The sequence below is a fragment of the Anolis carolinensis genome, chromosome 4 (assembly GCF_035594765.1).
Source record: "Anolis carolinensis isolate JA03-04 chromosome 4, rAnoCar3.1.pri, whole genome shotgun sequence".
Taxonomy (NCBI): domain Eukaryota; kingdom Metazoa; phylum Chordata; class Lepidosauria; order Squamata; family Dactyloidae; genus Anolis; species Anolis carolinensis.
The window spans coordinates 130,459,330-130,480,450 of NC_085844.1; the positions used below are offsets into that span (position 1 = coordinate 130,459,330).

The window sequence follows — 21,121 nt, forward strand, 5'->3', positions numbered from 1 at the left end:
GGAGGCTTCTCTCATGTCCCTGCATGGAGCTGGAACTGATAGAGGGAGCTCATCCATGCTCTCCCTGGGTTGGATTCGAACTGGCAACCTTCAGGTCAGCAACCCAACCTTCAAGTCACCAGTCCTGCTGGCACAAGGGTTTAACCCACTGGTCCACTGTGGGCTTCCTTGAACAGGTGACCAAACAATGCAGAAAGAAGAGATATAATAGTAATGGGAGATTTGAACTATTCTGATATTTGTTGGAAAACAAATTCTGCCAAGAGTAGAAAATCCAACAAATTCCTCACTTGCTTTGCAGACAATTTTATTGTCCAGAATAAGGTTCCGCAATTGAAGGCTGTCTAAGGTCATTTACCCATCACCCGCCCTAAACTTTAGACTTAGGGTTACCCTAAGTCTGAAACTACTATGAAGTCATACACAACCACAATTCTAATGAACCTGACAATCTCATGAACCAAAAGCAGGCCCACACTTCCCATTGAACTATTAGTATGTTTATGTTGTTTAAAACTGTTGAAAGAGGCAACAAGATGATCAACTATTCTGGATCTGATCCTAACCAACTTAATGGTGCTTAATGGAGGGGAAGTGGTGGGAACCTTAGGAGGAATTGACCACATTCTCCTGGAGTTTGTAATACAAAGGAATGGGGAAACTAAGAGAAGCCAGACATGCATTCTAGACTTTAGGAGAACTGACTTCTGGAATTTAGGGAAATACTGAGGGTGATCCCATGGATAGGAATACTAAAAGAGAAGGGAGTTAATGATGGATGGGATTTTCTTAAAAGTGAAATTCTGAAGGCACAATTGCAAACAGTGTCAACAAGGAGGAAACATAAGAGAAGACTGATACTACAGTAAGCGAAGCTAGAAATTATTGCAAGTGGGGGCCCTTCCACATTACCCCTATATTCCAGGATCTGATCCCAGATTATCTGTTTATCCCAGATTATCTGGCAGTGAGGACTCACACATTCCAGTTTCAAGCAAATAATCTGGGATCAGATCCTGGGGTAAAGGGCAGTGTAGAAGGACCCTAGGACAGTTATTGCAAAAAACATCTTAAGACACCTTAATTCTAAAAAAATAAATAAATCTTTTTTGGTATTACATAATATTATATAGATATAAAACTTTGCAGATGTAGCAACACTAAATCAGAATAACTGAGGGCCTTTCCAGACAGACCCTGTAATAATAACTTTATTTTTATAACCCGCCTCCACCTCCCCAAAGGGATTAGGGGCAGCTTACGAATGGGACCAAGCCCAATAATAACAGAGTTAACCATATAAAAACACATTAAAATGCAATAAACATAAAACAAGCTAATTAAACAGTTAAACAATAAAGTATAAAAACATGAATACAATAAATCAAAACCAATCTCAATAAACAAAACCAGGACAATAGTGGCGTATCAAGATTAGAGAGGGCGGGGGCTGGGCATAGGCTTGTGCAAAAATAAACTGTAGGGCCAGGGCTGGGGGCAAAGTGCTGAGTTCAATCTGACAGTTAATTAAGTTTGGGCAATTATAGACAGAGGCCTAATCATTTGCAAATGTGCATTGGAATACCCATGTTGTAAGGTCCCTATGGAATGTAGAACCTTGAGAGTCAGCTACGTGTTACTTAGAAAACATTCATTGACATTGATATTGTATCTTATGACACTATCTTATTGCTGTGGATCACTAAGAGAAAATAGTCCCCACCAGAATTTCTCAAATTACGAAGACATAAATCTAGATAGTTTCTCCTTGAAGAAAAACTCAGTGAGCAATCGACCCTTTCACCTTTGTGCAAAAGTTTCAGTTTTGGGGATTTTAGATTTCTTAATTAGGGAGACTCAACCTGTGCCACAGGTTTTAGAAGGCCTTTTTATTGTTCCTTGTAATTGTCTGAATGCACAGGAAATTCCTGAAAGGGGAAGAAACACTGTGTACAGATCGGTGATAACCAATACCTCCAAGGAAATGACTTGCTTCAGTGACTTCCCATTCCCAGAGGATTGCCCAAACTATCTACACCATTCTGTCCTCCTGAAGTATCTCAGGGCATATGCAGAACATTTCCAGCTTCTGGACCATATACAGTTTAAGGTGAGGAGAACAAATGTTACGTATTTTCCAAGAAACATGATATTGGGTTGCTGTGAGTTTTTCGGCCTGTATGGCCATGTTCTAGTAGCATTCTCTCTTAATGTTTCACCTGCATCTGTAGCAAGCATCCTCAGAAGTTTGTTCAGAGTTCCAACTGAACAAACCTTTCCCTATACTATTCAAAGCTCATCCATCTGTCTGTCTGTTTATCTATATTTCTTTGGCTGGAGTTACACTTTAAAAATGTACCTGTTCCAACTTACACACAAATGCAACTTAAGAACAAACCTACAGAATCTATCTTGTTTGTAACCTGGGGATAGCCTGTATAGAGTTAGTGGCTGTGACCCCCTCCAACTAAGTAGTCACTCAGCAGAAGCTCTGCCTTTTTTAGACTGTATGCTCTGGGAGAGCATATCACCAAAAAGAAATAAAACAAAACACAGTCATCCAGGCAGCACAAGCAAACCCCAAAAAACTCCAAATCACCTCAGCTACTGAGCTCCAAAGGTTCTCTCAAAACACTGAAGTTTATTTATTTATTTATTTAAAGCATTTATATTCCGCCCTCAACCCAAAGGGGACTCAGGGCGGATCACATTACACATATAGGCAAACATTCAATGCCTTGACATAGAACAAAGACAAGACAAATGCAGGCTCCGAGCTGGCCTCGAACTCATGACCAGAGTTCAGAGTGATTGGTCTCAGCTGGCTGCTCACCAGCTTGCGCCACAGCCCGGGCCTAAATCCAGTTCACAGGATTTATTGGATGGTGGAGAATGAGATGTGCCTAGTTTGAGCTTTTAGTGGTTGAAGCTCACTATTATAATTGACACCGCAACTGTTTTACCCATTACTCATTGTGTGCTCCCTACCTTATAAAATAACATGGATATTATATTTGAGAACAGAAGCAGCAAATGGGCCCTCTGTCTTCAGTAGGTTTATGGGATGGCAGCAACCACAACCAACAACCAAAAAAAAAAAAAAAAGGCTGAGATTAGGCTGAGGTTGTGGCAGTGGCAGTTCTTGTACTACTCCACCATAAACCCTTACTGCTTTTATCCATTTGTTTACAGTCAATAAGGAAAGGGGGCAGCCAACTGCAGGCATTTTGCATAGGATCCATCAAAATCTGGAGATTAGACCATGAGCCCTTTCAATGTACACGATTAAAGCACACCCTCAATTTGCTTCTGACACGATAAATAAAGAGCACACTGTTTCCACTTTAACTGTCATGTGATAATTGTATGGAACCTTGGGATATGTAGAATAATGAGGCACTAGAGCTCTTCTGCTGCAAATGCTAAATAGTAAATACTCATCCCCAAACTATAAAATACTGAACTTCCATAGGATGTTGGGCTATGACGGTTAAAATGGAATCATCTATATATATATAAGAGTGATGGAATCCTGGCACCGAGCAAAACAACAAAACTAAACACCCCCCAACCTCGAAATTTCACAACACAATCCATCATCCACGCCTCGAGGTTGAAACCACAAAACATCATGTCACGAATCTCCACAGGGCCTAAAAAACCCCAAAACCCGGAGCTATTCAGTGCAATTCCAATGGGCCACAGCAACGTGTGGCAGGACACAGCTAGTAGCACTATATTTGTGTAGTGTGCAAAGCCCCCCGGGTTAAAAAAGGCAGAAAGAGCATCAGAGTAACTGTTTATAAACAAGACATTTATTTTGATTTTGAGAGTTTCTGATTTTGGTTTAAGAGGGTGGGGGGTGTTACTAAGGCAGCCAAAATATAGCAGGTTGTCAAGGGATGCCATCAGGATGTATCACTGTTTAATGAATTAAGGATGCTTTATTATTTTCTGGGGATTTTTTTACAAGACTACAGTATACAGCATCAGAAAACATCCAGATTTCGCATCCACAGGACAGTGGGTAGTTCATACTGAGACTGATGGGCAGCAGGCATCAGCCATTTTTGACGCTGTTATGGTTTGCAGTGGCAGTTATGCAGAGCCAAGGCTACCACTAGATTCCTTTCCCGGTAAGTTTCCTTGGTAAGTCATGTACACAGGTAGTCAAAAGTCAGTGGAAGTCACTTTGCTGTGTTTATCTTTATTGATGTTCTTACTATACTCTTTACCGCAATCCCCCATACATTTTTGAAACAATACATTCTAGAGATATCTGTATAACTAACATTTAGCTGGCTCTTAAATTAGCAATAGAAAAAAATGTCGCTTTTACTGTTTTTGATTATTCATAAAGGTTGCTCTACAAAGATGCAAAGTGAAATTCTCACAAAGGCAATAAGTAGTAATTAAGTACAGTAGAATAAGAGACAGATAGATTTGACTGAGAAACTCTCCTCTGCACTTTCCCAAATACCATATTTCATTGCATAATTGTCACTACTGTATAGTAGTCGCATCCCAATTTTTGGGGTAGCAAAAACTGTATTTTTGTTTTCCTCGCATAACAGTCACATTCCCATTTTGAACTGATTTTCCCTTCCATTTTTCTCCAAAGACAAAGCAGTTTAAAAACTATAAAATGGGGGTCTCTGAAGCTTCTCTTTTCCCTTCCCTTCTCTCCTCCCTCCTCTTTCTGAGCCAAGGTAGTTTACAAAATCTTGAATGCGATTCTTTGGAGTTGTTTGTTTGAGACTGGGTCATCTTTCCTCCTTCTCTCCTTTCGGAGGTGAGGCATTTTATTTAAATCAAGAAAAACTGAAACTGGAGAATAAAGGCAGAATTTTTTCCCCATGTATGTCACACACCTTCTCCCCCAAAGTGCTACTATTATGCAATGAAAGTATGGTAATTATAATAAGTATATTTCCTATTTAGCATAAGAGGAGATATAATTTTTATATGTTTAAGGCACAAAACATCTTGAATTGCCCTGCTTCCATTAGTACTTCTATATAACACCTGATTAGAATGCTTTGGGTTCAGATTAAATGGCAGTTCCATCAGAAGTACTTCTTCCAATAGATCAGATGTCAAACTCATTTTGACCCACCATGACATTTTATATGGCCCTTCTGTGAGAGCTGTTCCTCACTGTGAGAGCTCTTTGGCAGTGGAACTGTTTGCCTCGGAGTGTGGTGGAGGCTCCTTCTTTGGAGGCTTTTAAGCAGAAGCTGGATGGCCACTTGTCGGGGGTGCTTTGAATGTGATTTCCTGCTTTCGGCAGGAGCTGGACTGGATGGCCCATGAGGTCTCTTCCAACTCTATGATTCTATTCCAGATGCTGATTTGCATCTCCTGTATTCTTTATCATTAGTCATCATGATTAGAGCTAGATTGGGTTTCTGGGTCCCACAATGTCCCTTTAATTGTGAATTTTTGGTGAAATTCACAATTAAAATTGTGAATCTTATGTTGAAATGGTTTTTTAAAAAAATCTCTATGTTGAGATATTTTTAGTCTGCAAATATTCAGTTTATATGAATAATGAACACACCTACTCAGAACTTTTGTAAGCCGCCTTGAGTCCCCTCTGGTGAGAAAGATAGAAGTGATGTAAATAAATGAATAAATACATAAATACATTTTGTATTTTAGTGATGAAAATACACCATTTTCAGGAGCATGGTCATCCAAGGGCACTGAGGCCTTGGAGTACCCTCTTAGCTTTTACATATTAACATAAAAATTCAGCTGCATACAGCACTAGTTTAGGGTAATAAGGTGGAAGGAGGAACCACTTAGCCCTTTGGGTGTTACAGAACTGCAACTCCCATGATTCATCGCCACTGCAATGCAGGCTTGGGCTGTTGGGAGTGCTTCATATTTCCCATTGTTACAATAATTGTACTAATGCCTAGTGAGAAATGTTTTATGAAAGAAGTGTTTATAAATCCTTTCTTTTCCTCAGGAATTGAGAAGTTCAAGGGTCGCTATTTACATAGCTGGGAATACAGAGATCAAAAAGAGTTTGAAGGGAAAAGTGTCCTTGTCATTGGTGCTGGGAATACTGGAGGGGACATTGCTTCAGAGATCTGCCGCACAGCTGCTAAGGTGAATAATTTATTGCTGCACTGATTTGAATGAAGACGGCCACATCATAACAGTACCTTTAAATTGTGTGTTGTTGTTTTTTTGAGGATTCAAAGTTGTTTACATGTATTGACTTGCATTTCTTAGAACAAACATGTAAAATTGTTCATTCCTATTATTCCTAACATTTAGAAAACAGCAGTAAGGGTCAGTCAAAATTCATGGTACACGTAGTTGACATTCAGGAGGAAAACACAAACAAGTTTGTGTTCTACCTATACTGTATGCCAAATGGAAGTATTGACTTTAGTTAACTTAGTTACGGAAGCCTCCGATGGCCTAGGGGATAAAAGCCTTGTGACTTGAAGGTTGGGTTGCTGACCTGAAGGCTGCCAGGTTCGAATCCCACCCGGGGAGAGTGCAGATGAGCTCCCTCTATCAGCTCCAGCTCCATGCGGGGACATGAGAGAAGCCTCCCACAAGGATGGTAAAACATCAAAACATCCAGGCGTCCCTTGGGCAATGTCCTTGCAGACGGCCAATTCTCTCACTCCAGAAACAACTCCGGTTACTCCTGACACGAAAAAAAAAATAACTTACCTACATTTTTCTCTGTAAAATTAACATATTACTCACAATTATAGATTACCAGATGCACCCTTTTCTGTTTTAATGAAGTACCCACATTCAAATATATTGGACTTTGGGGGCATTTTGATAAGTCAATAGAAAAGCAAAAGGTTTCCTACCCATCCCTAAACCATGCTCTGATCAAGCCTCTCTCTCTACCTCAACAGCTGTCATACACGTTTATAATGCTCTTATAAATTAAGAAAGAATTATAAATAAAGAATTATAAATAAATTCTTTCAAGCATTCTACTGATTAACAATCATTGCTGCCATTCCATTTTCTCACCCCCTTCATACAGATCCTTGCCATATTACATCAATTATGTATTGCATATATCTCCCTAAGAATGCTCTTCTCAGCTTTGATTCCCCTTTAGGTCTTTCTCAGCATCAGAAATGGAACATGGGTGCTCAGCCGTGTTGCAGTATCTGGCTGGCCTTCTGACATGATTTTTGGAAGTCGCCTGATGACATACTTTCAGTGGATTCTTCCAGGATGGATAGTGCGTAGAATGAAGGCAAAGATATTCAATCGATGGTTTAACCATGAGAACTATGGATTGGTTCCTGTTCAAAGGTATTGCCATTATTATGGATTAAATTATATGTACTACAAAGCCTTGTTTACAATAGCAAAAGTTTGCATGGTGTCTATAGCAATTCCACCCTCGGATTAATCTCACCTCGTTCTTTCCCCCCTCTTAATCCCTCTCTGGATTAGATACTTGGCCTCAATATGATCCCTTTGTGAACCAGCGGATGTGTAGTTTGTGGGTTCACTTTGGTAAGCATGCTATAAGCATGCCACACCCATTATCAAACTGCATACCATGGAAGATGAATCAGACACCAATGCAAATATCTGCTCTTGTCTTGATGAACATAAATTTATTAGCTTTTCTCAAATTCATTGTCATGTACAAACACTGCTTAAGCACTTCTCCACTGGCATATGTACACTGATCTTTTTTTTAAACGAGAATATTTAATTTACAGAGCAATTCTGTGAATGTGTGCTCAGAAGTACATCCCACTGCGGTCATAGAATCATAGAATCATAGAATCATAGAATAGTAGAGTTGGAAGAGACCCCATGGGCCATCCAGTCCAACCCCCTGCTAAGAAGCAGGAAATCGCATTCAAAGCACCCCCGACAGATGGCCATCCAGCCTCTGCTTAAAAGCCTCCAAAGAAGGAGCCTCCACCACGGCCCAGGGGAGAGAGTTCCACTGTCGAACAGCCCTCACAGTGAGGAAGTTCTTCCTGATGTTCAGGTGGAATCTCCTTTCCTGTAGTTTGAAGCCATTGTTCCGTGTCCTAGTCTGCAGGGCAGCAGAAAATAAGCTTGCTCCCTCCTCCCTATGACTTCCCTTCACGTATTTGTACATGGCTATCATGTCTCCTCTCAGCCTTCTCTTCTGCAGGCTAAACATGCCCAGCTCTTTAAGCTGCTCCTCATAGGGCTTGTTCTCCAGACCCTTAATCATTTAAGTCGCCCTCCTCTGGACGCTTTCCAGCTTGTCAACATCTCCCTTCAACTGCGGTGCCCAAAATTGGACACAGTATTCCAGGTGTGGTCTGACCAAGGCAGAATAGAGGGGGAGCATGACTTCCCTGGATCTAGATGCTATACCCCTATTGATGCAGGCCAGAATCCCGTTGGCTTTTTTAGCTGCCGCATCACATTGCTGGCTCATGTTTAACTTGTTGTCCACGAGGACTCCAAGGTCTTTTTCGCACACACTGCTGTCAAGCCAGGCGTCCCCCATTCTGTATCTTTGCATTCCATTTTTTCTGCCGAAGTGAAGTATCTTGCATTTGTCCCTGTTGAACTTCATTTTGTTAGTTTTGGCCCATCTCTCTAGTCTGTCAAGATCATTTTGAATTCTGCTCCTGTCTTCTGGAGTGTTAGCTATCCCTCCCAGTTTGGTGTCGTCTGCAAACTTGATGATCGTGCCTTCTAACCCTTCGTCTAAGTCGTTAATAAAGATGTTGAACAGAACCGGGCCCAGGACGGAGCCCTGCGGCACTCCACTTGTCACTTCTTTCCAAAATGAAGACGATGCATTGGTGAGCACCCTTTGGGTTCGTTCGCTTAGCCAATTACAGATCCACCTAACGGTAGTATTTTCTAGCCCACATTTTACTAGTTTGTTTGCCAGAAGGTCGTGGGGGACTTTGTCGAAGGCCTTACTGAAATCCAGGTAGGCTACATCCACGGCATTCCCTGTATCGACCCAACTCGTAACTCTATCGAAAAAAGAGATCAGATTAGTCTGGCATGACTTGTTTTTGGTAAATCCGTGTTGACTATTAGCAATGACCGCATTTGTTTCTAAGTGTTCGCAGACCACTTCCTTAATGATCTTTTCTAGAATCTTGCCTGGTATCGATGTGAGGCTGACCGGACGGTAATTGTTTGGGTCGTTCTTTTTTCCCTTTTTGAAGATAGGGACCACATTCGCCCTCCTCCAATCTGCTGGGACTTCTCCCGTTCTCCAAGAACTCTCGAAGATAATTGCCAGTGGTTCTGAAATAACTTCCGCTAGTTCCTTCAGTACTCTTGGATGTAGTTGATCTGGCCCTGGGGACTTGAATTCGTTTAGAGCAGCCAGGTGTTCCTGGACAACTTGTTTGCCTATTTGGGGTTGGATTTCCCTCAATCCTTCATCCATTCCATGTTGCTGAGGTTGAAGATGGCTTTCTTTTTGTGAGAAGACCGAGGCAAAGAAGGTGTTAAGCAGTTCTGCCTTTTCCCTGTCCCCTGTCGCAATCACCCCATCTTCTCCTTGCAGTGGCCCTATCACCTCCTTTTTCTTCCTTTTTCTACCAACGTAAGCAAAAAAGCCTTTTTTGTTGTTTTTTATGTCCCTGGCCAGCCTGAGCTCATTTTGCGCTTTAGCCTTGCGAACCTTTTCCCTACAGGAGTTGGCTATACGTTTGAATTCTTCTTTGGTGATTTCTCCCCTTTTCCACTTCTTGTGCATGTCACTTTTGAGTTTTAGCTCAGTTAGAAGTTCTTTGGTCATCCATTCTGGCTTCTTTGCACTTGTCTTATTTTTCTTCTTTGTTGGCACTGTTTGCATTTGCGCCTTGAGTATTTCACTTTTGAAAAACTCCCATCCATCCTTAACTCCCTTGTTTTTTAATATTGGCGTCCATGGAATGCCGCTCAGTAATTCCTTCATTTTTTGGAAGTCAGCTCTCTTAAAGTCCAGAATGCGTGTTTGACTTGTCTTAGTTTCAGCATTCCTTTGTATTGCAAACTGCAGGAGCACATGGTCACTTGCCCCTAAGGATCCAACCACTTCAACTGTATTGATCAGGTCTTCCACATTTGTTAAGATTAGATCAAGAGTTGCTGATCCCCTTGTTGCCTCTTCTACCTTCTGGACCATAAAATTGTCTGCAAGGCAAGTGAGGAATTTGTTGGACTTTGTACTCTTGGCTGAGTTTGTTTTCCAGCAGATATCGGGATAATTGAAATCGCCCATGACTACTATATCTCTTTTTTGTGCCTGTTTGATCAGCTGTTGACAGAAGGCTTCATCAAGTCCTTCATCCTGACTCGGAGGTCTGTAGTAGACACCCACGACAAGATCTTTTTGAGTCCCGGTTCCCTTGATTCTTATCCAGATGCTTTCAAGCTGGTTTCCCGGATTACAGTCTTGCATTTCTTCTGCAACGTAACTGTTTTTGACATATAAAGCTACTCCCCCTCCTCTCCCCTTTGTTCTATTTCTGTGAAAGAGGTTATAGCCCTCAATGGTTAAATTCCAGTGATGGGAGTCATCCCACCAGGTTTCAGTGATGCCTATGACATCGTATGTGTGGTGCTCTGCTAAGAGTTAGAGTTCGTCTTGCTTATTTCCCATGCTCTGAGCATTAGTGTAAAGACATGTAAGCCCCTGTGACCTCCCCTTGAGCTGTTTATTTGGGATTATTGTGCTCTCTGTACTTGGTCCTTGCTGTGTTTGTGCAGCCCTCCGTTTAGCCTTTTGGCGGTTCCCTGTGGTCGTGGGTAATATAGTGTCCGCCAGGCTGTTGTTCCCCTCCCCCAGTGGATCTAGTTTAAAGTGCGCCTGATGAGGTTTGTGAGTCTGTGTGCAAAAAGATGTTTTCCTACTTGTGTGAGATGCACCCCATCACTTGCCAGTAGTCCATCCTCTTGGAAGAGTAGACCATGGTCAAGGAAGCCAAAATGCTCCTCTTGACACCATTTTCTGAGCCAGTTATTGACCTGTACTATTTTTCCGGCCCTTGTAGAGCTGTGCCCTACAACGGGGAGGAGGGATGAAATGATCACATGTACGTTATACAGTTTTAGCTTTGTTCCCAGAGCTCGAAAATCATTTGTGATCTTTTGAAAAGTATGCCTAGCGGTGTCATTGGTATCTACATGAATCAACATAAGGTGGGGAGGGTGATGGGGCTTTAGGAGCCTGCTGAGCCTCTGAGTGATATGGTGTATTTTTGCCCCCGGGAGGCAGCATGTTTCTCGAGCCATCCCATCCGGTCTGGAAATGATGGCTTCCGTTCCTCTAAGGAGGGAGTCCCCTACTACCAAGACCTGTTTCCCTTGAGGTTTGACAGGGTCCCTTTTGTGCAAGACAGTGTGTATGTCCCCTGAAGAGTGTTCCTGTTGAAGTGAATCCTGTAGGTGTAAAGTGTTGTCCTCCTCCTCCTCAACATCCCCAGTGCATTCATCAATGACAATCCATTGAGATACATCCGAGAGCCCATTACTCTCCCAAGGATGTTCCTGTTGCTCCTGGTGTACGATTGGGGATGGAGCATTTGCATGATTACATAAGTGTGAATGTGGTGATGCACTGTCCCCGTCAGGGCTATCCCCTGCGCATTGATCAAGGGTGGTCCACTGAGTGGTATCTAAGAGACTGTGGTCCTCCACAAGATGTGTTTCCTGATTGTATGTTAATGATGTAAGAATTTCAAATCTGTTGTGTAAATGCAACTGAGCAGAGGAGTTCTGCGGAGGCTGCCTGGTCCTGTGTCTCCTTCTATGAGTGACCTCCTTCCAGACCTGAGGGTTGTCTACCTTTGAGTTGATCTCCCCATAAGGTTCCTGATCATGGTCATGGTGGTGTTGGTGTGATGCAGGCTGCAGATCTACAGCAGCGTGTTGTGCAGTGTCCAAGAAGAGCTCGAGTGCCTGAATGTCCTTAAGGGTCTTAATACGGTGCTCGAGCTGTTGGATCCTCTGCTCCATCAGAGTAATCTGTTTGCATTTGGAGCAGATGTAGTTGATTAGTTTTTGTGTGAAAAAGCGGAACATGCCACAGCTGGTGCATGTGATGGGAATGTTTTGCTTTTGTTGCATCTCTTGGTGAGTGTGGTGGCCAAGTGGGATCTTTAGCTTTCAAGTGGGTCAGTAGCTTTCCAATATCACAAGAAAACCCATACCTATAAAATAACTGCAATATTTAGAAATAATCAGTGCAAAGAAACTGTGAGAAAAATAGTGAACTGGTGTTTTGTCTACACATATGCATATCGAAAGAGACATACTGTATTTCGTTGCATAATCGTTACCATTGCACAATAGTCACACTCTCATTTTATGGGTATGAAAAATTTTATTTTTGTTTTTCTCACAGAGCAATCAATAATGGGGATTTGGAGCTGATTTCCCCTTCCTTTCTTTCTTGAATGCAAAGTGGGTTAGAGGTCTCTGAAGCTTCACTCTTCTCTCCTCTCCTTTACAAAATCTGGAACAGAGATATTTGGGGAAAGGAAGAAAGATTAAAGATTCGAGTTCCAGAGATCTTCATTTCAGATTATTTTTAAACTGTCTTGCCTCTGAGGAAGAAGAAAAGAAAGAAGAGTGAAGCTTCAGAAACCTGTTTTATAGTTTCTAAATGCCTTGACTTTGGAGAAAGTAAGAAAGAAGGAAGGGAGAATCAGCTCCAAATGGCTCTGTAGTTTGAACAAACAAAATAAAATTAGCTGTTTGTTTGGGGTTGGGTCTTTCCACCTCTTTCTCCCCTTTTGGTTTTATTTTTAAAAAAACAACAAGAGAAACTGGAAAATCACAGGCTGATTTGTTTCCTCGCATAATAGTCGCACTCCCCTGTTTGGATGAAAAAAATGGGTGCAACTATTATGCAATAAAATATGATATATCCTAAGGCATAGGAGCATGGACTCACGGCAGGGAGGTGGGTGGGCTGCAAAAGCAAACCTCCTGTAAAGAAATGTTGCTAAGAGATCCTGTGATCTATTTGCGTTAGGTTCACCAAAAGTTAGAAATTATTTGAAGGCACACAACAGCAGCAACACAAGAACATCTCTCTAATAAAATTAAAAATAGGATAACACCAAGAAATATGAGCAGGGATAGTTAAGCATGGGTTAATGGGGCCGGGCTGTGGCGCAGCTGTTGAGCAGCTGCCTTAAATCACTCTGACCATGAGGTCATGAGTTCGAGGCCAGCCCGTGGCGGGGTGAGCACCCGTCAATTAAAAATAAAAAATAGCCCCTGCTCGTTGCTGACCTAGCAACCCGAAAGATAGTTGCATCTATCAAGTAGGAGATAAGGTACCACTTATAAAGTGGGGAGGCAAGATTAACTAATTTACGACCTGGAATGAGGAAGTGCCGTCAGTGTGGATGATGTGGATGATGAAGCAGCTGCTCCCCCCTGTGGCCAGAATCGAACATCCCCTCAGAAGAAGGTTAACTTGCCTCTGCGTGTGTCTCTCAGTCTCTGTTTGATGTGTTTATGGGCATTGAATGTTTGCCCTATGTGTGTTATAATGTGATCCACCCTGAGTCCCCTTCGGGGTGAGAAGGGCGGAATATAAATACTGTAAATAAAATAAATAAATAAATAATGACATTTCTTTTCACCTTCTATTGCTTCATAGCTCATGGACACCTGTGATAGTGAATGATGAGTTGCCCTGCTGCATCCTCTCTGGTGCCATTGTAGTAAAGCCAAATGTGACGGAATTTACGGAGACTTCGGTCATCTTCAAGGATGGAACAAGAGAAAACAATATAGATGTGATCATCTTTGCTACAGGTTACAGTGCCTCTTTTCCTTTCTTGGAAGAGACAATTCAAAACATCTGCGATAACAGCGTATCTCTTTATAAACGCATCTTCCCTCCTCACTTGGAAAAACCTACACTGGCAATCATTGGTTTTATAGCAATAAATGGATCGATTCCACCTGTGGCAGAACTTCAGGCTCGCTGGGTCACAAGAGTGTTTAATGGTAAGAAACCTAAGCTGGAGACAAAAGTATTTAAGACTTTAGTTAGGTTTTAATAACTGTTAATAGATTTTTGATGCTTTTCTGCAACTATGTGTGCCAAGTCCTTTTTTAAAAAAAAGAGGGTGACATCACTTGACTCTCATTAAATTGCTAGAACAGGATTTTAGTTTCATTATAGAGCTTTCCTAGGCAAGGAATATACAGAGATGTTTTTACAGTTCCTTTATCTGAAAGATATGGCCAATTGCACTAAGTATTAGTTGGTGGTTCTCCTATCCCATGACTAACTAGTTTCCACAATCAGATTGGATCTGGTGCCTTTAGGTGTGTTAATGTTACATGTAGCTATTTGTCTTACATAGATTTTGGACCAAAAAAAAATGTAAGCACCGTATCTTAAGCATTTGAATCAAAATTTAAAAGAAAGCATTCCAATAATCCATCTTTTTTAAACAAATGGAGGGAAAGTATTTCCCATTGTTTCTGGATCACCATATTTCTGGTTGGGAATACAGAACCAAATGTGTTACATACATCAATAATTAATTCCATGTTTTTTTAAAAAATAAAAAGACTCAGGGTCTATAGAAAAACTGAATTTCTGTTGGCTTGCCAGCATTGCCCTCTAGTGGCACATTTTATTTATTCTTCCAAAAGTAGTAGTGCAATTTTTAACCACATTTCAAATGCAACCCCAGCCCACCCTCAAGCTTTGTGCATTACCATTACCTGGTTCTATAAAGAGAGCTTTCTGGATGTGTACATTCCTTTGTTAGATAATACTATTAACATTATTTCAGACTCAGAAAATAATTGTATCTGTTGATATTATGGTCTTATTAGGCAAAGAATACAATTAAATCGTAACTATTCTTTCTAATTAATTATTTCCAAGCTCTATATATCCATGAGAAACCACTTTTATCAGCAACAGTGGCGTATGTACAAACGTCGAACACCCAAATTCCTTTTCTGTTAATCTCCAGCCCAAGTTCTAACTGATGTTAAAATCCAATATCCCCTCCTTTACCACTTTATACACATATGGGATAGAATAATGTTAACAAGTGAATAGATAATTTGTCCCTCGCATACATTTCTAGTACATTATATATTTGTGTATATCTCAAGGGCAGGTTTTGTGACAAAACTATAGATTTGGATGTGACCTGTGGACAAACTGAGGATTGTTTTCATAACCAGACATTCAAAATGGCCTTTCACCACAAGTCATGGAATGGTTAAATTTGGATAAAATTTAAGCTATAGTATTTATTGTCTCCTTCTTTGAATAGTGAAAGGCACAGAAGGCTTTTTGATAAGAATTGATACAGTACTTACATCAACATGTGGATAAATTAATTTTTAAGATTACAATATATAGATTTATACATAAGTATGTACAGTAATATGCAAGAAACATCTTTTTGCAGATACCCTGCCAATCAAAAACATAAAATTCTGGTATGTAGCTTATGCTCTCTGCCTCCCCCCTAACTCTTAATGCTTTGGCTTCTGATTTCACATGTAAAAACCAAGGCTTACAGATTAACAAAGGTATTCCAATAAAGGCAGTAATATTCCAATGCAAAACTCATTTACACATCAAAGGAGCCAGGCTAAGATTACATTCGATTCAATACAGCTCTTCTTATGTGTGAACAGTTTGTTTTTCTCATATCCAGGGTTGTGTAAAATCCCACCAGCAAACAGAATGATGGGTGAAGTTGCTAAACGGAAGAAGGCTCTTATTAAAATGTATGTCATGTTTTGTTCACTGGGTGTGGTAGCGGGTGTGTAGTCATGTTAGTCTGTTGTGGCAAACTTAGGACCTTATCACATTAGGAAATACTCCATTTCTGAGAATGATTTTGAATGGGTCTCATCTTGTTAGTATTCCATTATAATCTGTCTGCAAAGCATCGCAGAAACAGATCATTTGCACACGGAATTCTAATAGTGTTTTTTAAAAAAATAATACGGATTCTTCCGTTGCTATAGTGCTGTTTTTGTATGTGATAGGAAAATCTGTATGTATCCCATCAGCAACTATACTTGTCATAGAATGTTGTAGGGGGTGTTTTGAATGGATTGCGAGGAGCCAGCCTTCCATGGTGTGATGAGTCAAAACACAGAATTTTCAAATCAAAAGAATCATAATAATCAGTTGTGATGAGAAGAATATACGTCCCGTCTCAATAGTATGCATCCAGTCCTAAAAATATATGGGATGCATACTGATATAAACAGATAAGGTCCTTAATGAAAATTCTTGGGTAGGGTTGCTATACCACCTGGATAACCAGCACTTACCCAGATTTTATGCATGCCACTCAGAACTTGTTTGGATCATCATTTTGCCCATATTTTGCACAGAATAGCACTTTTTTGGCTTCCTGTTGGAAACTTTTAAAAAAAGATGAAACCAGCCTAAATTCTTTAGGGGGGACTGTGAGCTGGTTCTTCTAGATACATTATTAACTGTAAAAATGATACGGCGGTTGATACTGATACTGTAAAAATGGTATGGTTGTTAAAACACTGGGAAGATGGGCAATGTAACAATTAATTTGCCGAGTTTGCAAATTATAAAGGTAAAGGTTTCCCCTGACGTTAAGTCCAGTCATGTCTGACTGTGGGGGTTGGTGCTCATCTCCATTTCTAAGCCGAAGAGCCGGCATTGTGCAAATTATAGTAATTTGCATAATCTGAATTATTTGCACAATATGATGAATAAATAACCAGTTTTGAGGAAGTGGAATGGGCACTCAAGTCTGTTGGTTTCCAAGACCCCAATACCTCACCATTCTGTACGTAATTAAAAGTGGTGACTTTCTACTACACTGTCTAATGTTCTCTAAAGCAATTTGTACATTCAGCTTATAAGGTCTCAGAAAGCCAAAGATGTCCTTGAAGCTGCCCTGAAGCCTCTCATTGTGGAGAGTTAACTAAGTATTGCATAGAGAGCAGTGGTTCTCAACCTGTGGGTTCCCAGATGTTTTGGCCTTCAACTCCCAGAAATCCTAACAGTTGGTAAATTGGCTAGGATTTCTGGGAGTTGTAGGCCAAAGCACCTGGGGACCCACAAGTTGAGAACCACCAGGCTAGAGTTTCTCAAAATGTGCTCCCCCCAGATGATTTGGACTTCAGTTCCCATAATTCTTAACAGTTGGTAAGATGGCAGGGATTTCTGGGAGCTGAAGTTCAAAACACCTGGAGGAGCACAGTTTGAGAAACACTGATAATACCTTGAGGAAATAATAATAATAATAATAATAATAATAATAATAATAATAATAATAATAATAAATCACACAGTCCTAAACGTTTGGGAAGTGTTCGACTTGTGATTTTGTGGTATGAAATCCAGCATATATATTTCATTTGCTGTGTCATACTGTGTCTTTGTGTCAATAATAATAATATAAAACTTTATTTATATACCTCCCCATCTCCCCTAGAGGATTTAGGGCGGTTTCCAAGAAGGCAAAATATTCAATTGCCAAACAGAGACGATACAAAAAAAATCATATAACAAAGAAACATAAAATCCATCTAAAAACAACCACAAAAATGTCTTATTGTTATACAAGAATTGGGAAGTGGGGGTAGTGTTTTCTGGTTGTTTTGCTGGTTAGTGCCCCAACAAGACATCTCCCTGACTCAACAGTACCCTGGCAAATATAGGCTCTTCAGGGGGCTCTTTCAATTGTTGTTGCTGGTACACCCTAAATCAGTGGTTACAAAACTTATTTGGCCTACTGCCCCGTTTCCAGAAAAAATATTACTCAGCGGCCCCTTGAAAGGGGGCGTGGCTTAGAGGGGGTGTGGTTCCTGCTCAAGAGGGCGGGGCTGAGACTCTCCCCAGTCCAAGGTGCAGGGCTGGGAGGGGGAGGTGGGCGGGGCCACAAATGTTAAGCCAGGACTGGGATGGGCGGAGTCACAAGCTCTGAGGCAGGGCTGAGCTTCTATCCCTGTCCTGCGGCGCCTGCCAGGACACAGGGGGTGGGGCTAGAGGAGGGGGAGGGGCCTCTTCCCAAGTGCCTGATGGGGCTGGAACTCTATACCCCGCCCCCGTGTTCTAACAAGCGCCTCAGGGGAGGTATACAGAGGTTCTTGGGAAGAGGCCCTGCACGCGCCCCTAGCCCTGCCCTTTAGTCCTAAAAGGCCTCTCAGGAGAGGTACAGAGGCTCAACCCTGTCTTGGGCTCTTGGAAGGTGGCGCCGCCCCTTCCCTAGCTCCGCCTTCTGTATCCCAACAAGCGCCTCAGGAGAGGTATAGATTATCAGCCCTGTCTCAGGCTCTTGGGAAGAAGCCACGCCCACTCCTCTAGCTCCGCCCCCTGTGTGTCCTAACAGGTGCCTCCCTCAGGTGCTCAGCCGTCTCTGGCACTTGGGAAGAGGCCCCGCCCCTCCCCTGGCCCCACCCCCGTGTCCTAATAGGTGCCATCACCGCCCCCCTGGATCGCTCCAGCGCCCACCGGGGGGCGGTAGCACCCACTTTGGGAATCACTGCCCTAAATCAACAGGAGGGCTATTTGCTTTTTCCCAGCTCCTTCACATGTTTACTAACAAATACCTGAATAATTCTACTGATGTCTGTGCTAAGCTTTATGACTAGAACATGTTTTGGATTGCTTGAAAGCTTGATGATGTTTCCATTTCTTTTCTATTATAGAGGATTTCCCATGGAAAAGGACAGTGCAAAGGCAAGCTTTGTTGCCTACATGGATGAAATTGCTGCTTGTATAGGGGTTAAACCCAACTTGCTGTTGCTCTTCCTATTGGACCCCCAATTAGCCTTGAAAATTCTTTGTGGACCCTGCACTCCTTATCAGTTCCGTCTGACTGGACCGGGAAAATGGGAACAAGCCAGAAGCGCAATCCTGACAGAGTGGGATCGAGTTCTAAAGCCCTTGAAGACTAGAGTCGTCAATAATCCCAGGCACTCCACAGCTTCTTTCTGGTTTCTGGCCCTTGGCTTTTCATTCCTTGGGGCTTCTTTGGTCATTTTAAAATGCTCATCACGTTCATGACAACTTAGGAGAAAGTAATGGGAGAGGTGCACTTTTCACATTACATTGATCTTGTGGTTTCATTGTTTCATTGATTAGGTATATATCCAATACAACACAAGAAAAAAAGAAATAAAATCAGACATTAAAATATTTAAAACAAGAGGCATACAATTCTGCATACCATTCAAGCATCCAGACGGAACAAAAATGTGACATATTTTCAAGTAAGTTGTAAAACAAGACTGGGAAACATGCCGTGATTTAAATCTTGCTCAATTATTACTAATATTTAAAAAACAGATTATACAACAGCAATTATATCCTTAAATAAATGAGAATAAAATGTATCAAATAGTCTTAAAATTAGTATTTTTTTTAAAAAATGACTACTGCAAACTTATAAATTACAACATGTTCCCCTATTTCACATGGAAATGCTGTAGAGCAGGGGTGTCCAAACCTTTTAGGCTGAGGGCCAGTAAATGCATAGAGAGAAAAAGGAGAGGGACTGGATGCATCAGGCATCATTATTTTTTCTACAAGACAGCAATAAGAGAGTAAAATAATTTAATAGCTTCTTTAATGGGAAAAGGGTACTTGTTCAATTACAAGGTACTGGCGTTATATCAAAATTGTGCAATTCCTGAAGAATAAATTATTTTTAAAACTTACACGTTTCATGCAAAATGGATTACTGGCGAGAAAAGGAGCATCCAGGCTTATTTGGCACCTACCCACAGAAATGCCCACTCTTTGACATTCCTACAACAATGTAACATGGGGGCGGGATCTGACTGTAAATCTCTTTAGCCATTTCTGTGTGAATCGGGAGCTCTGAAGATGATTGCTACCAACTCCTACAACTTCAATTTCTACATACTTTTAATATGGGGAATGGTCGGAAGTAGTTTTGTGTCATATGATGAGCACTATGGGTCTTTAAACTGTTTTTAAAGTGTGTGTCCGTCTGGGGGAGGGAATCTGGTGTCTGGTGAGGTCCTAGATATGTTTCTGCAGGTGTTACTTCTGCATAACTATCCAGACAGGCCTCCGTGGACTTCCTAAGGGTCCTCTTAAAAGACCTCATCACACTAGAGCAGTGGTTCCCAAAGTGGGCTCCGCAAAGCAGTCAGAAGTTCCACGGGGGCCCTGCGACCCCCCACCATTCACTGCCTCCCCCCTGGCCCCCACCGCCATAGCAAGTTGAGCAAGTCACTCCCAATATCTGGCCAGGCCCTTCTTTCCCCTTCTTGAAATCTCCTTCAACAAGGGAAAGTTGTATATCCATTAGTAGCTGCAGAGTCTGCTGAAGGGCTCATACAAAGGAGGCAGTGCTTGGGTTCCCCCACCTGAAACCACCAGGTTCGCTCTCAAGGTCCTCTGCTTTCCACAGCAATTAAAGCTGCTTCTGTTTGGAAGAACGGAGGAAGACAGGACAGTGGGAGGAAAGGTTTGTTTTTATTCTTGGATAGCGCCATTAAAATAATCCTCTCAGGAAACACAGAGCAGGAAGAGGCAACATGGCACCGAATCAAAGGACCTTATCACATTAGGATACCCAATTTCTGAGACTGTTTGAGAATGATTTCAAATGGGTCCCATCACATGACGTTTACCCCATCCCATCAGTATTCCATCGGAATCCGCAAAGCGTAACAGAAACGAATTATTTACAGATGGAATTATTTGCAGATAGAATTCTAATTGTGTTTTTTTTAAATATGGGGTTCTTCCATTGCTGAAGTGCTGCTTTTATGTCTGATAGGAAAATCTATAGACATCCCATCACCTATGATACTTTTTAAAAGGTCATAGAGTGATGTAGAGGGTGTTTTGAATGGATTGAGAGGAGCCAGTTTTCTGCGGTGTGATGAGTCAAAGCGCCAGTATTTTCAAATCATAAGAATCGTAATAATCAGGTGTGATGAGGACAGTATCCATCCTGTCTCAATACTGTATGTATCCAGTCCTTAAAATATGGGATGCATGATGATATAAACGAATTATATCCCAATATGATAAGAATCCCTCTTCATTGGCCTAAGCAGCTGTGGGAGATAAAGTCCAAAGGTCAAGTGCTGCCTGCCGAATGTCATCCCTTCCCTTCTTACCCTTCCTTGCCATGCAGACCCTTTC

At 41.5% G+C, this 21,121-nt stretch overlaps 1 protein-coding gene across 3 annotated transcripts in view; it reads left to right on the top strand.

Annotated features, from left to right (window-relative positions):
* The window catches only part of LOC100562854 (dimethylaniline monooxygenase [N-oxide-forming] 2), a 27,592-nt gene extending 7,936 nt beyond the window's left edge, over positions 1–19,656 (top strand). For all 3 annotated transcript variants that reach the window (XM_062977804.1, XM_062977803.1, XM_062977805.1), the window contains 7 exons: positions 1,922–2,110; positions 3,974–4,136; positions 5,975–6,117; positions 7,106–7,305; positions 13,616–13,968; positions 15,654–15,726; positions 18,646–19,656. In XM_062977804.1, the coding sequence (XP_062833874.1) occupies positions 1,922–2,110; positions 3,974–4,136; positions 5,975–6,117; positions 7,106–7,305; positions 13,616–13,968; positions 15,654–15,726; positions 18,646–19,003 (1,479 nt within the window). In that variant the 3' untranslated portion in view covers positions 19,004–19,656. The remainder of the gene's footprint in view (positions 1–1,921; positions 2,111–3,973; positions 4,137–5,974; positions 6,118–7,105; positions 7,306–13,615; positions 13,969–15,653; positions 15,727–18,645) is intronic.
* Positions 19,657–21,121: the final 1,465 nt, after the last annotated feature.